The following is a 13,685-nucleotide window of genomic DNA, read 5'->3' as shown; positions in this document are numbered from 1 at the left end:
GGCTAGTGCTTTGGGTATCTTACTACACACATATTTTCTGGGGCTCAACTTAAAATGTATGAGGCAGCATCTTGGGTGCTGCGTTTGTAGCAGGCTCCCCACGGACGCCCATGCTGCTGGATCTCCTTACAGCCAGAGCTTCTGTGCAATGCTTGCATTTAGACTGAGATCATAAGAATTGCCGGGGAAACCTCAATGGATGGGGAGATGAAATGGGAAGAGGAAGTGTACACACATAGTGAGATACTATTCAGTCATAAAAAAGAACAATGTACTAGGGCTTATTGTAACAGAGGGGGTGGGGACTGGAGGATAGCATGTGAGGTAAATAACTCAGACATAGATGCATGTCATCTAGCATGTGCTAAAAACAACAATCTGAATGCCAGGCGGGGATTACTCTGGGAGGGGTGAGAGAGGGGGACAGGGAGGTTGCACACTCAGTATGAGGCACAGTTCTTCCAGGACCACTTAGGAGGTAGACTGAGTCATGAAGACCGGTGCTCTGAGTCACTACAGAGAGGATCCTGAAGGCCCTAAACACAGCTACAGAAAAAAGGAAACAGGAGTGACATTATGTACATGCGGTGAAAATGTCACGCTGTGCTGTGTGAGTGTGAGGTTACTACTAGCTGGCAAGGCTTAGAACTCGTTTATGGAGATGGGGCTCCACACTGCCCTGACTGAAAGAAGACACATTCATTGCAGATGCAGACCCCTTTGTGATTCTCTGCCCAAGTAAGCTGACACTAAAAATAGATAAATATCCATCTTAAAAGATGGCAACCAACAGAGAGAAAAGAATTGCCAAGGCAACTATGAAAAGATACACCGGGCAAAATTCTGGAGAAAAGTTCAGAAGGTTTGGCCTAGGGTTTAGGAATCTGGTCTTTTTCCCTTGCCCCGTGGCCAGGTTTGGGACCAGCAGTCAGGCGTGCCTCTTGACCCCCATTTCTCCGGGAACAAGCTCCCTGTGGCCCAGCACAATAACTGAGCCCACAGCGTCCTGTCTCCATTCCCAGTGGCTTCTTTGTCCAAGCACCAGAATGGGGCACCGAGGCCAGTATCCTCGTCTGCTGATGGGCTTGCCCGTGGCTTCTGCCGGTGTCATCTCCTAGGGCTCTGAGCTAGGTCTCCCAGCAATGCCTGGATGTTGGTAACACATCCATTTCCTTCTCCTGCACAAAAGTTCAAACTCAAGTTCACTCTCAGGACACTGCAAAGGTCCCAGTACATTGGCCTGCTTCTTGTACATCTGCCAGCCCCCAAATTTTATCAATCAAAAAGCAATTTCTTGGAGGCTGGAGAGAATGCCCGTGGTTAAGAGCACTGTCTACTCTTGCAGAGGACCTGAGTCTTATTTCCAGTATCCCCAATGACCGCTCATAACCATCTGCAACTACAGTTCCGGGGAAACTGACGCCATCTTCTGGCTTGTGTAAATATTGCACGCGCATGTCGTAGAGACACATAAAAAGAAATATAAAGCAATTTCCCTAAATCTGTACCTCTCTCTCCTTACATCACTACCCTTTTTACTGAACCTGTGTGTTTCCTAGCCAACCATTCATTTACTTTGTATATTTTGCAAAGAACCTACTTCTTAAAACTCTTCCATTTATTTCACCGATAGAAAGCGACTGAAGTTTGCCCGGATACCGGGAAAGGGAATAACACTTGAAATGTATATAAGAAATACTCAAGTTAATAAAAAAAATATAAAAAAATATGGCTACTAAAATATTCTAAACATTTTTAAAGCCATTTAACCTTTTATCACATTGCCTAGATTGAGAATAAAGTCTGCCAAGTTAAAAAGTAAAAAAAAAAAAAAAAAAAAAAGCGACTGAAATGCAAAGACTCTATGATGTCACCCCTGAGCAGCAGCTGAGGACACTACCAAGAGTCGGGGAGGAGGGGGGAGGCTGGCAGAGGCTGTGGAGGAAGGGCAGGAGTGGAGGGGGCTGGCCTCCAGGCACAGCCTCATACCGAGTGGAGATCTCTGTATACAGTGCGGCAGCTGTGGGTAACGAGGTTCTGCAGAACATCCCCAAACAGCTGGATGAAAAGGTTCTCGGTGCTGAGAACCTCAGAAGGGTGGGTGATAAACTGACAAGATGGCAGACAAAGTATATTGAAATATCATCTTCTACCCCAAACACGCACAATCGTTACATGCCGATTAGAAAAAGAAATCACGCAAAGCCCATGCATGGTTTTTGTAGCACCCATGGAAGCTATCCACAACCGTGAACGTGCTGACAATGGTTGAACGCAACTGACTTCTAGAGGATTCTAGTTAGCAATTGTGGAGAAGGTTCAGCCTTGAGGAAGGGAAGCGAAGCCTGTGTAACAAGAGACACCACCTCCCACCCCAGAGCTTTATTTAGATGTTTCTGGAAGTAAGGGAAGGGCTGAGACACAGACACAAACGCAAAGCAGAGACAATATTAATCACCACCACGTTGGAGAGCCTTGGTCTTTCCAGACGCCCTCAACTGTGGGAACATTTGAAATCTCACCACAGTGCCACTATTCTCATCCATGAAGGAAGACGTCTAAGTCTGTCTGAGCACTACAGAGCAGTCAAAGCAAAGGCCATCCTTACTGCAGTGCTTGGGAGGCTGAAGCAGGAGGATCTCAAGTTCAGAGTGGACCTAGACAAAAATGTGGCAAGGCAGAGTGTCAATTTTTTTTTAAAGAGTTGTTTAGTTTATTTTATGTTGTATGAATGTTTTTGCCTACATGGGTGTTCGGGCACCGTGTGCATGCAGTACCCATAGGGACCAGAAGAGGGTATCAGATCCCTTGAAATTAGATTCCCAGTTTGTTGTGACCAGCCCTGCGGGTACTGGGAATTGAACCCAGGTTTTCTGCAAAAGCAACCAGTGCTCTTAACCAGAGTTGGGAGTACTTTGCCAGTATGCATGAAAGCCTAGGTTAGAACCCCAGGACTGAAAGAAAGGGAGGGGAGAAATAGGAAGGGGAGGGGAGAGGAGAGGAGAGGAAGAGTGCTTGCTGCTGAAATACAAGAAACTGAGTTCAGACTCCAAACACCCATATTAAAAAGCCAGGTGTGACTGTGCCACCCTAGTACCGAGAGTGAGAGCAAGCTGAGACAGAGGATTACTGTGACCTACCGGGCTACCAAGGGCTGGGGGAGAGTGAGCTCTAAGCTCAGTGAGAGACTATCTCAAAGGGACAAGATGGAGAGCAAGACACATGGCTTCCTCTTTTGGCCTCAGCACAGGTACACACATGTGCACTTATCTGCACACACAAGCAAGTACATTCTCTCTCTCTCTCTCTCTCTCTCTCTCTCTCTCTCTCTCTCTCTCCACTCACAGAGTAATATAAACATTATTGTTAATAATGAAGGGTTCAGGAATAATGCAATAGGAGAATGTTTGCTAAGCATGTGCCCGACCGTATTCTCCAATGCTGGAGGGATACAATGGCAGGAAAAGAAGGAATGAGAGATACAGAAGATTATTAACCGGCTTCTACTTACCCCAGAAAGACCATCTTAAATGTGTTTCTCCATTCACTCCCTTGATGAATGTGTATGCTCTGTATGTGTGTGTGTGTATGTGTGTGTGTGTGTGTGTGTGTGTGCATATGTGCATGTGCACACATGTTATATAGCACATGTGTGCATCAGCTCTTTCCTTCTTCTATGGGGTCCCATAGATTGAACCTAAGTTGTCAGGCCTGACGGCAAGTGTCTTTACTGCTGATCCATATCGATGGCCACTCACAAAGCCCATCATCTCCAATGTTCCTTTTTCTTCCAAGCTTTTCTGTGTCCTTCAGCAGGCTCTGAAGTAGGCTCAGACAGTGACAGAAGTAAGCTATGGAAGTAAGGTATTCCTTTCTGGGGCTTCTCATGGTACTATTCTCAAAACTCAAGTTGGAGTCCTGAGTACTAGCCATCCTGTGATGGAATTTCAACTCTGTATTCAGGCTTCTAACACTCTGCTCGAATGAATGAATGAATCAATGAATGAATGAATGAATGAAGTCATGTGTACTTCTGTTCTCACCCGAGCAGGGGATGAGACATTCGCCTGTATCTCCAGCACAAGGAGCTTTAAGGACTGTGACATGAGTCCCACCGAGGACACAATTCTGACTTATTTGTCCTAGGGCACAGTCTTGAAAATCCTCCAAATAGCTTCAGTGTAGCCCAAGATTGTCATCTGCCACCTGAAATCAACACCCAGCAGGCAGAGAGGCTCAACAGTGATTTCCTGGCATTGACTCATCCAGCTCAGACCCAATACCATCCATTGCTGGGCTTCATGTAATGCTAATTCATTAATATATTCAGGAACCATTAATTAAGCAGTAATGTGGTAGCAGGTGCTATGCTTGGCTGAGCTGCTGGAGATAGGGCCACACACAAGATGCCTACCTCTCTGGTCCCTTGAGAATTAGGGAGCATGGGGGCCATGTGCCACCCAGCTCTTCCAAGAACTTTCTGTCCTGCTGGCTAATTGGTCAGGCTCACCAGCCATCATTTCCCTGGCTGCAGGCAGCGGACCTCACTCACTTTGGTCTGTTCGCTGTAGCAAAGGTTATGTAAGGACAGAGCATATTCACTTAAGGAGACAGGGAGTTCCTGGATGCTGGACCAAGTACAGAGTGGCCTCACCTAGACAGCCCCACAAGCTGCAGTAAGACAGGAGAGTCAGGTGCCTCACTGCGGCTCTCTGCAGCCAATGTACACTTCTCTCTGGGTGCAGGTTTACACACACACATACATACACACACACACACACACACACACACACACACACACACACACACACGCACACAAACACGGAAAAGACCCAGCTCTTAATTACCCACAGGTTGGAAGATATTCCTAGCAGCTCTTAGCCTTTCCTGGAAACTCTCTACGTGAGCTGGGGGCAGCACACACCCATGAGCCCCGAATGCAGGGGGAAGGCAGAACCAAGAGCATTTCAAGTCTCCGCCAGTCTCCATAGGGAGGAGACCTTGCTTCAAAAGACAAAACTAAACCATACACTGGAGGACAGAGAGGCTGACGTCTAGCCCTCACTGCCAACAGAGAGCAAAGCTGTCCCTCAAATCCTTGGCTGCTTCCTCGCTGGACTACCTATTCCATCCATCCTCTATACAGAAGCCAGACGACGTCCTTGTCACCTCTGTGCCCTGCTCCAAGCTCTTCTGGATCTTCACTGTCAGATTATAATGGAAAGCCAGCTCTATGTAAATGAAGGTGAGCACATGAGACATGGGGCTGCGTCCGCTCCACACCCAGGGCATTACAGCCAGCATCAAGTTGTAAATATGCACACAGAGGAAGACACGTATTTGTACCTATATACACAGGTATCCGTGCGTACATTTGAAGTCACTAAAATCTCTTCTGGAGAGCTGAGGAGCCGCCTGGCAGTTAAGAGTATGCACCTGTAACTCCAGCTCCAGGGGATCGGAGGCCATCTTTTGCCTGTGGCAGGCACCTGCACCGCTCGCGTGCACACTCATTCCCTCCACAGACTCACGCGTATACATATAATTTAAACATAAATCTAAAATCTATCTTGAAAACTCTACTGGGGCCTTAAAGAGGCGGGATCCTAATGTTATGGGGACCTCGCTGGCTCTGACATCCACCTGCCCTTAATTCTCCCTTCCTTCTCCTAAAACCTCCAGCCTGCCTCAGTGGGCCCCTTTACTCTCCTTTCTCCTCCCTTCCCCATTCCAGTCATTCATTCTGATCCTTGGAAGGGCACCAAGTCATTTGTTTAACAAACCAGCCTGGCTCTCCCCAAAAGTCTCTTTCCTGTTCTCTACTCCCATTAGAGATATCAAGACAGGCGCTCTGTGGAGGGGCCCAGGGCCCAGAGAGAGGCTGCTTCCACACAAACACCTTAGGACACCTAACTTTCCACACCCAGTCCCATCAAGTGCACCTCACCACCCACCTGTGTCTACGATGTTCTCTCTGCCAGGAAACACCAAGGCCTTCCCTTGGCTCCTAACTCCCAGCTCTGACATCACTTCCTGTTGGGTATTCCTTGACCTCACAAGGCAAGTTCACCTACTTCCTTCTCTGGGGCTTTCTCAATTCTGTGTACTTCAGTTCTAAGCCTTATCAAGCTGGGCTGTAATTGCTTAATTGCTAAGCAGACTTGCTCAGGCTGTGGGTGCTGACTGGAGAGGGCTGAGTCATGTCTGGGTCTTTGGTGCCAAGAGGCTCTCCCTAGGGTATTCAGAGGCTTCAGAGGCTGCCTGTACCCTGCAAGAACTGTCCCTGTCTTCTCTTCCCTGCTTGTCCTCTGGAGATGCCAGGCCTGGCCCTGGGGACCTGCAGGCGGGCTTCTCAAGTGGTTCTGATCAGTCTGCCACCCCAGGAAGGAAAGGCAGCAGCTTCCCGACAGGAAAGGTGGAAAGTGTACCATCCTATGACCACACTTGATCCTGTCTGAGATTTCAAGGGACCTGTGAAACCCTGCTGGCCCCAAGTGAACTCTGGGGTCCTGGATTTGGGACGGCCCACAAAGGCCTCAGAGACACAGATCTGACTCTGGCATAGTCTCACAGCCAAGTGCTGCATCCTTTATGTAGCTCTGACGCCAGCAGCCACCACCTCACCCCGCACCATCCTCACCTTATCTCAGTGTCTAGAGTGAACGGTCACCCTAGGAAGGCAGAGTCTGCTCCCAAGCCACAGCCCCAGCTCAACCTCATCCCTAGCCCAGCTCTTACCTAACTAACCCTCAGCCACATTGTCAGAGGAGACGCCACTCCTTGTCTCTGCTCACAGTTTCAATATGGAGCCTCTGTGAACTGAAGCCAGGTCTGAAGAGACCTCTATACCATTGCCTGTGACAGACAATCCTTAACCTAAACTCCAGAGAGGCGCCGAACCTACGCTCCTGCCTGGGTGAGATGCCTCCTCTCTCCCTTACCTAAACTGCAGGATAGCAAGCTCAAGACCATTGACCTCCGTCAGCTAGGAGGGTCCTGCACTAACCAGCCTCACACTGCAGGGGCTCAGAAGAGAGGAAAGCAGATGGCAGAGGGACATGGCTTCTTTCTTTTGCCTGCCCTTATTTTTGGGGGGTGAGGATAAATAGAGGTGGGGGGATCATCTCAGTCTTTGTTTACAGAGACTCATGTGTCCCCCATTGCCTCATAATTTTATCCAACTTCTTCGTCAAGCGAGGCTAGAGAGTTCTTCACCCTCTCTCCCCGCTTTGTCTGGGTAGTGCTGCTGCTGATTCACATCTATACTTCTCTAAAAGAGATAAAGGAGAACAGATGTGCTCAGAGGGTTCAGAGCCCCCTGTTCTGGCTCTGCCCCACCTTCCTTGCTCTGTGCTCCCCCAGGGAGCACTCAGAGCAGCTGAGCAACACAGAGAAGGGCTTCAACATTCCCCGGCCCAGAGGGCGGTTCCTCGGGAACATCTGCCCTGCAGTGAGCAGCCTGGAAGTCAGAACTCTTCCAGACACATCTGGACAACAGTGACCAAGCTTTGCAGTGCTTGATGGGAGGCAGGCAAGGCATCTTGCTGAGAAACGACAGGCTGGACCGATCTGGGATGGAGAGAGGATTCCCCCAGTGCCTTTGACCACACTGGGCAGGGGATGCCTCATTCTGTCTTCTCCTTGAGTGGCATCTGGCTACAGAGCACGTTGCAGTCAGCAACTTGAGCCACTGCACCTCCCCGTCTGCAGCTTTTGAAACAGGGCCCCCAACTTTACTCCACATTTCCCCTGCCTTGTGCTTTCCAGAACTCATGTAGCAGTTTGAATCACACCAGTGAACTCTCTGAGAGAGGTCAATAACTGGACAGATGAACGATAGGCCAGCAGTCCATATTTGGATGTTTTAGTTAAAACTCAACAGGACAATGCTGTCCAACCACACAGCAACCTCTCAGGGAACTGCTTGCAGATGCTGGGAAGTAGAAAGTAATCACAAATGGCTCCCGGGAGAGCCTCCCAGCGCAGGGAGGTTACCACTTCAAATATTCAGGATGTTATGACCCCTTGTCCCAGCCCAGCCCTGCTGCCCTCACACAGACCCTGCCTCCAACTGTCTTGGAACTTTCTAGTCTCTGAGCCAGGGGCAGGAATTGGAGAAGCTGCCAACGGACTGGAGTACCTCCTTGAGATGTTTCCCTGGAACACCAGGTTACATAAGGATAACAGGATGGTTTTCTGTGGGGTGTGTAGACCCTAGGGCTTCGCAAATAGGGAAGGACTCTACCACACAGCCACAGCTTTGGACCCTGTCAGAGGAAAGCCATGTATACTAGAGCACCATTCATAGCAGCCACACGGAGAAACAGCCCTCGAGTCAACAACAGGCAAGAGTGGTCACAGTGTGGTTCCAACATACAGGATATGATGGTTAACATTGACTGCCACTTCACAAGACACAGAAACGTTTTAGGAGGCAAACATCTGGGCACATCTGTCAGGGAGTTTCTAGAGTAAGTTATCAGATGTAGGAAACCCCATCCTAACTGTGTGTGTTACCATTTTATGGGCCGGAGCTCCTGACTGGATAAAAAGGGGACAGACAGCTGGGCACCAGCATTCACTTCTCTCCACTTCCTAACTGCAGCTGCAATGTGACCAGCTGTCCCATGCTCCTGACACTGTGCCCACCATAACTGCCACGAGGCACTGTATCCTCAAAGTGAGTAAAAAATAAAGCCTCCCTTCCTTGACTTGGTTTTTGTTGGGTTGTGGGTCAGAGAAAAGTACCTCATCCACAGTGGAGTGCTATTTGGTCATACAAGAACACTACATGCTATCCTGCCACATGCTACAACACAACATGCAGGGCCAATTTCACAGACAGCTCAGTGACAGAGTACCTGCCTAGCACATGCAAAGTCCTGGGTTTTATCCCTTGCACTGACCCAAAAAAGGTCCACCTTAAAATTCTTTAAATTAAAATTTTATGTGTGTCTGTGTGAATGTACAGCACCTATGTGCAGGTACCTGAAGAGGCCAGAAGAGGGCGCCAAATCACATGGAACTGGAGTTACAGAGGGTTGTGAGCCACCATGTGGGTGTTGGGAACAGAACTCAGGTTCTCTGTAAGAGCAGCAAGCACTCTTGACCACTGAGCCATCTCTCCAGACCCAAGAGCCCACTCTTATGGGATAATGAATTCTCAGAGCAAAAGAAGGATGGGTGCAAAAAGCCTTGGGTTAGAAATGGGGTGAGGAGAACGGAGAGCTAGGGTTGAAGGGAACAGTTTAGTGTGGAAAGGCAAAGGCATTCTAGAGAGGAGCAGGGGAAGTAGCTGCATGTGAACATAATTGGTGTCACTGAACCACACTACTGAAGTGCTCATAAGTCCTGTGCTACTCACACTGAACCACATCTACAGAGTTAGGAGAGGTCTGTCCGCACTGGAATGGGGCCTTCCACCAATGAGTTCAACAAGGTGCGGACATTTTCTAGTCCTGGGTAGCAGAGTGGCAGGAACTCAAGTGGATCCAGTATTCCCTGGAGGCACTCACTCTGCATGACGTCACCCTCCCACAGGGCTGGGATGCGGCTCCATGGCAAAGGACCTGCCTCAGACACATGAGGTCCCAGGTTCCAAGCCTGAAGAGGACAGACATCAAATCCTGAAGAGGACAGACATCAAAGTGATGCATACAGAGAGAGAACAGAAACACAGGCAGCCATTCCCAAGTTGCTATAGTAACCTTGAACTATCTGTTCTGAGCTTGCTATGGTGACCTTGAACTCAGCTGTTCTTTGGAGTTTGGCTCAGGCTGTAGGGAGGGGGGCAGGGTTTGCAGTTTAGGAGGAAAAAGCCAGCTTGACTTTGACATGCAAGGTGACAGAAACCAATTTACTGCCTCAGCTGTGTGCTGGGCCTGTATTTTCACCTTCAGGTACCCACGGGAGCCTTCGCCATGCTGCACTTCTTGCTTGTCACAGCTTCCCATGGGACCACCAGTCCAAGGCTTGTTTCTATGTGCTTCTGTTGCAGCGAGCAGGTCGCTCAAACTTGGTATCTCTGTTCGTGATGGGAACTGGGACCACCGTACAGGGACCATGACTTCAGACAGAGGCCACTTTGCGGAGAGCACATGGCACGCCACAGGTCAGGCTAGAGTTAAAGTGGTGTTGCTGACCTCATCTTCAAGGCCTCTCCGTGTTACCGAATCGGCAGTGCTTGTTTGAGGTCAGATGTGGAGCCTAAAGACTTCTCTGTATTGTCTTATTAAGTTCCTGCCACATCGCCAAGAGGTAATTACTGTTACTCTTCCAGACAGGAAAGCAAGGCACGGAGAGGTTAAGCAGTTTGCAGAAGGTCACGGAGCTAACAAGATGGCAAATCCAGGTTTGGATGGAAGCCCTTGTGATATATCCAACAGCTGCCTTCCTTACCCCAAAGGTTGCTTTCGTTTTGTTTTTCATAAAACAAACACTGCACAAATGTGGCATGAATTCATCCATGCCCTCCAACTATGGCTCCCACAAGAGATAGTTATTCTGATGTTAAAGACTCTTAACATTTGTAAAAAAAAAATGCACCCGAAGGACTGGAGAGATGACTCAGTAAGTAAAGAGCTTGCTGTGCAAACACAGGGACCCCAGCATTCAGAAGAAGTCAGCTGTGATTCCAGTGCTGGGAAACCAGCTGCACAGAATGGACCTATAACCCTAGTGCTGGGAAGGTGGGGGCAGGTGGGGGCCTGAGGTTGTCTGCCTAGCCAGTCCAGTCGGTTAGTGAGCTCCAGGTTTACCAAGAGGTCCTGCCTCAAAAATGGTGGACAGCAATAGAGGAAGATATCTGACCCCACCACTGGCCTCCACAGGTACCTGAGCACATGCAAGACCATGTACCCACACACATGAAGGCAGGAAGGAAAGGGAGAGGGAGAGAGAGGTAGGTAGGTAGATATGTAGAGAAGGGGGAGGGAGAAAGGGAGAGGACCCCAAGACTTTATATTCTTGCCCACTTGAAAAACTTGATAAGCCTTTTTAATTTTTGAGGTGCCAAGATAGAACCCAGGGCAGTTCTCATGCTATGTAGTAAGTCCTCTCCTAATGAACTACACCTCAGCCTCTGACCTTTAACTCTGACCTTTAATCAGACAACTCAACTTTGTTTTGAATGTATGAGTGTCTCCGTGTGTGTGTGTGTGTGTGTGTGTGTGTGTGTGTGTGTGTGTGTGTGTGTGTACCACATGTGTGTAGTGACTTTGGAGACTAGAAGAGAGCCTTATAACCCCGGAACTGAAATTATAGATGATTCTGAGCTACCATGTGGGTGCTGGGAACTGAACTTGGGTTCTCAGGAAGAGCAGCAAGCGCCTTTACTGTGTGTCCAGCCCCCTTTCAATTTGCTTTATCCATTTCACTTCCTTGTTCTTTCTGGGGAGAAAGGGATGGGGTTCGGCTGGGTGGAAAATGATGCTGTCTGGTGTGCAGGCTGCACAGCTGGGCTCACCGTGAGTCACACACAGTCCTGAACCCTTTGTGCTCTGCAGGTAAGGTTTAGATGCCGCTCAGACTCAAGTCTGACACCTTGGGTAGGTGCTTGCCCTCTCTAGGAGGCACAGGATGCCTGGTTGTCCATCATCCCCAGCTCTCGGAAGTGGTTGGCACCTCACACAGTTGTCTTTTCTTTGTCCCCTTAAAAAACTTGTTTTTTTTTTAAAGTGCCTTCTTCAACCTGCAAACACTCAGTTCAGTGATATTATGTATTTGTTTTGTGCAGCCAGTTTCCAGAACCCTATACCCTGAATAACTGACATTCCAAATTTATTAAATAACTTCCCACCTCTCCCCTCCCCCAGCCAGTTTCGGGTAACCCATTCTACTTTCTGTCTTTATGAACCCGACCCCCTCATGTATATGGAGTCACACAATCTTGTTCCTCTTGTGATACATTAGTTTTATTGTTATTGCGCATCTATCTATCTATCTATCTATCTATCTATCTATCTATCTATCTATCCTGTGTGTGTGTGTGTGTGTGTGTGTGTGTGTGTGTGTGTGTGTGTGTGTGTGTTACACCATGCCCATGTACAGGAAGTCATAGGATAATGTGCCACATGCCAAGGCCAATTTTGCCCTTCCACCATGCAAGTTCCAGGGATTGAACTCAGGCTGTCAGGCTTGGCAACTGGTGTCTTTACTGCTGATCCAGCTCTCAGGCTGGTTTTATAGTCTACCCACTTTGCAGCATGTGGCAGGGTTTCCTTCCATTTACAGGATGAGGAGAGACATTCTATAACATCCAATACAAGATATATGTAACCCTAACTCTCAGGAGCTGAGACAGGAGCTGGAACAAGGCCAGCCTGGGCTATGTAGCAGAAACTCTAGCACAAAAAGCCCCAAAGAACAACAATACCAATAACTATAAACAACAAGAAGCTGAAATGTGGGCCTGGAGGTCTTGAGAGTGAGGTTGAATACTGGGGATAAGAGCCTGGCACGGCACATCTTTGAAGGAACCCTGCAAACTGAGTTCTCACTGAGACATCCATTCTTGTCACTATTATTGTTCTGAATTTTCACAACTCTCTACAGTGAGTTATTAACCTCATCACACTTGCCAACTGTGGAGTCAGAAAATTCTGCTCTGCTATATTCCCCGGCAGGGGGGAAGCCTAGTGCCGGCCAGCTCACTGCACCAGGGGAAGGTGCAAGAAACACCATCTCCCTGTCCTGTCCTCTAATGACAAAGCAGCCATCTTTAACCCACCACCGGATTCCTTCCTTCTGAATCTGCACTGTGGACCCAGAAACCTACTTTGGGTGGCTTGACAAACCAACAGAGCTGACACACAATGGAAAATGAGAAACTGCCTCTTCCACATCTCTTCAGTTACAGAATTTCTTTTCCTCCGAGTAGACAATGAGACAGAGACACCAAGGCGGAGTGCCGAGCCTGGGCCGCCCACTGAGCACACTGATTTGGACATAGTAAGGCACTGTGTTGGTTGAGGGCATAGATGAGTGAAGAAGTGGATGGTAAATGGAGAAGGAGCCTTCATTTTTCATTCCCTCACAGACTGGCCACCTAGTCTACAAAACGGCGCCATGCCTGGTGCCCGGAAATACCACCACAACCAATGACTGGTTTCTTCTGGATATGGGACTCCATTCAGGGACACTCTCAGGTGACCCTGGTATTAGAATAACAAGCTTGTGATCTTTTCTGTCACCCTCCAGAGGGGCTGTGGCAGTGAGCAGGGCGGTGCTCAGGCACCTGCCTTCTGGCTGCACAGCCCCCTGCTCTGAGCAGGCTCAGAATCATTCCTAAGTTCCACCGACTGTGCTTCCCAGAAGGCACCAGGGGCAGCTCTTCTCCCACAAAGGAAAAGGCAGCCTGCCTCCCTTCATGCTCGTTCTGCTCTCCCTGCTCCTCACATTCTGGAAGCTTTTCTGACCAGACCCATAGCTCTCCCTCTTTGAAGCCTCCTGGTTCACACAGTGCCACCCCCTATACCACCATCCCACATGACCAGGGGCCCAGCTCACCACGCCTGCCCAGAGAAGCCTTTGTATTTGAGCCACACGGCCAGACCCATGCCATCTCCGAGCGTCATGTAGATCATTCACTAGGACATGTGTGTGGCTATGGATTGAATGTCTGTGTTCCTCTGCAGCCCAGCTGAAACACCCAAGGCAATGGCACTAAGAAGTGGATCTGCGCTGGG

At 48.9% G+C, this 13,685-nt stretch overlaps 1 protein-coding gene across 4 annotated transcripts in view; it reads right to left on the bottom strand.

Annotated features, from left to right (window-relative positions):
• Hrh1 (histamine receptor H 1) overlaps positions 1 to 13,685 on the bottom strand; it is an 83,740-nt gene that overhangs the window by 17,390 nt on the left and 52,665 nt on the right. Inside the window, exon 1 of one of the 4 annotated variants that reach the window (XM_087655892.1) lies at positions 5,955 to 6,080. In XM_087655892.1, coding sequence (XP_087512018.1) covers positions 5,955 to 6,027 — 73 coding nt within the window. In that variant the 5' untranslated portion in view covers positions 6,028 to 6,080. 4 annotated transcript variants of the gene reach the window in all.

The sequence above is a fragment of the Rattus norvegicus genome, chromosome 4 (genome assembly GCF_021556685.1).
Source record: "Rattus norvegicus strain SHRSP/BbbUtx chromosome 4, alternate assembly SHRSP_T2T, whole genome shotgun sequence".
NCBI lineage: Eukaryota > Metazoa > Chordata > Mammalia > Rodentia > Muridae > Rattus > Rattus norvegicus.
This window is presented reverse-complemented; position numbering and strand designations above follow the sequence as displayed.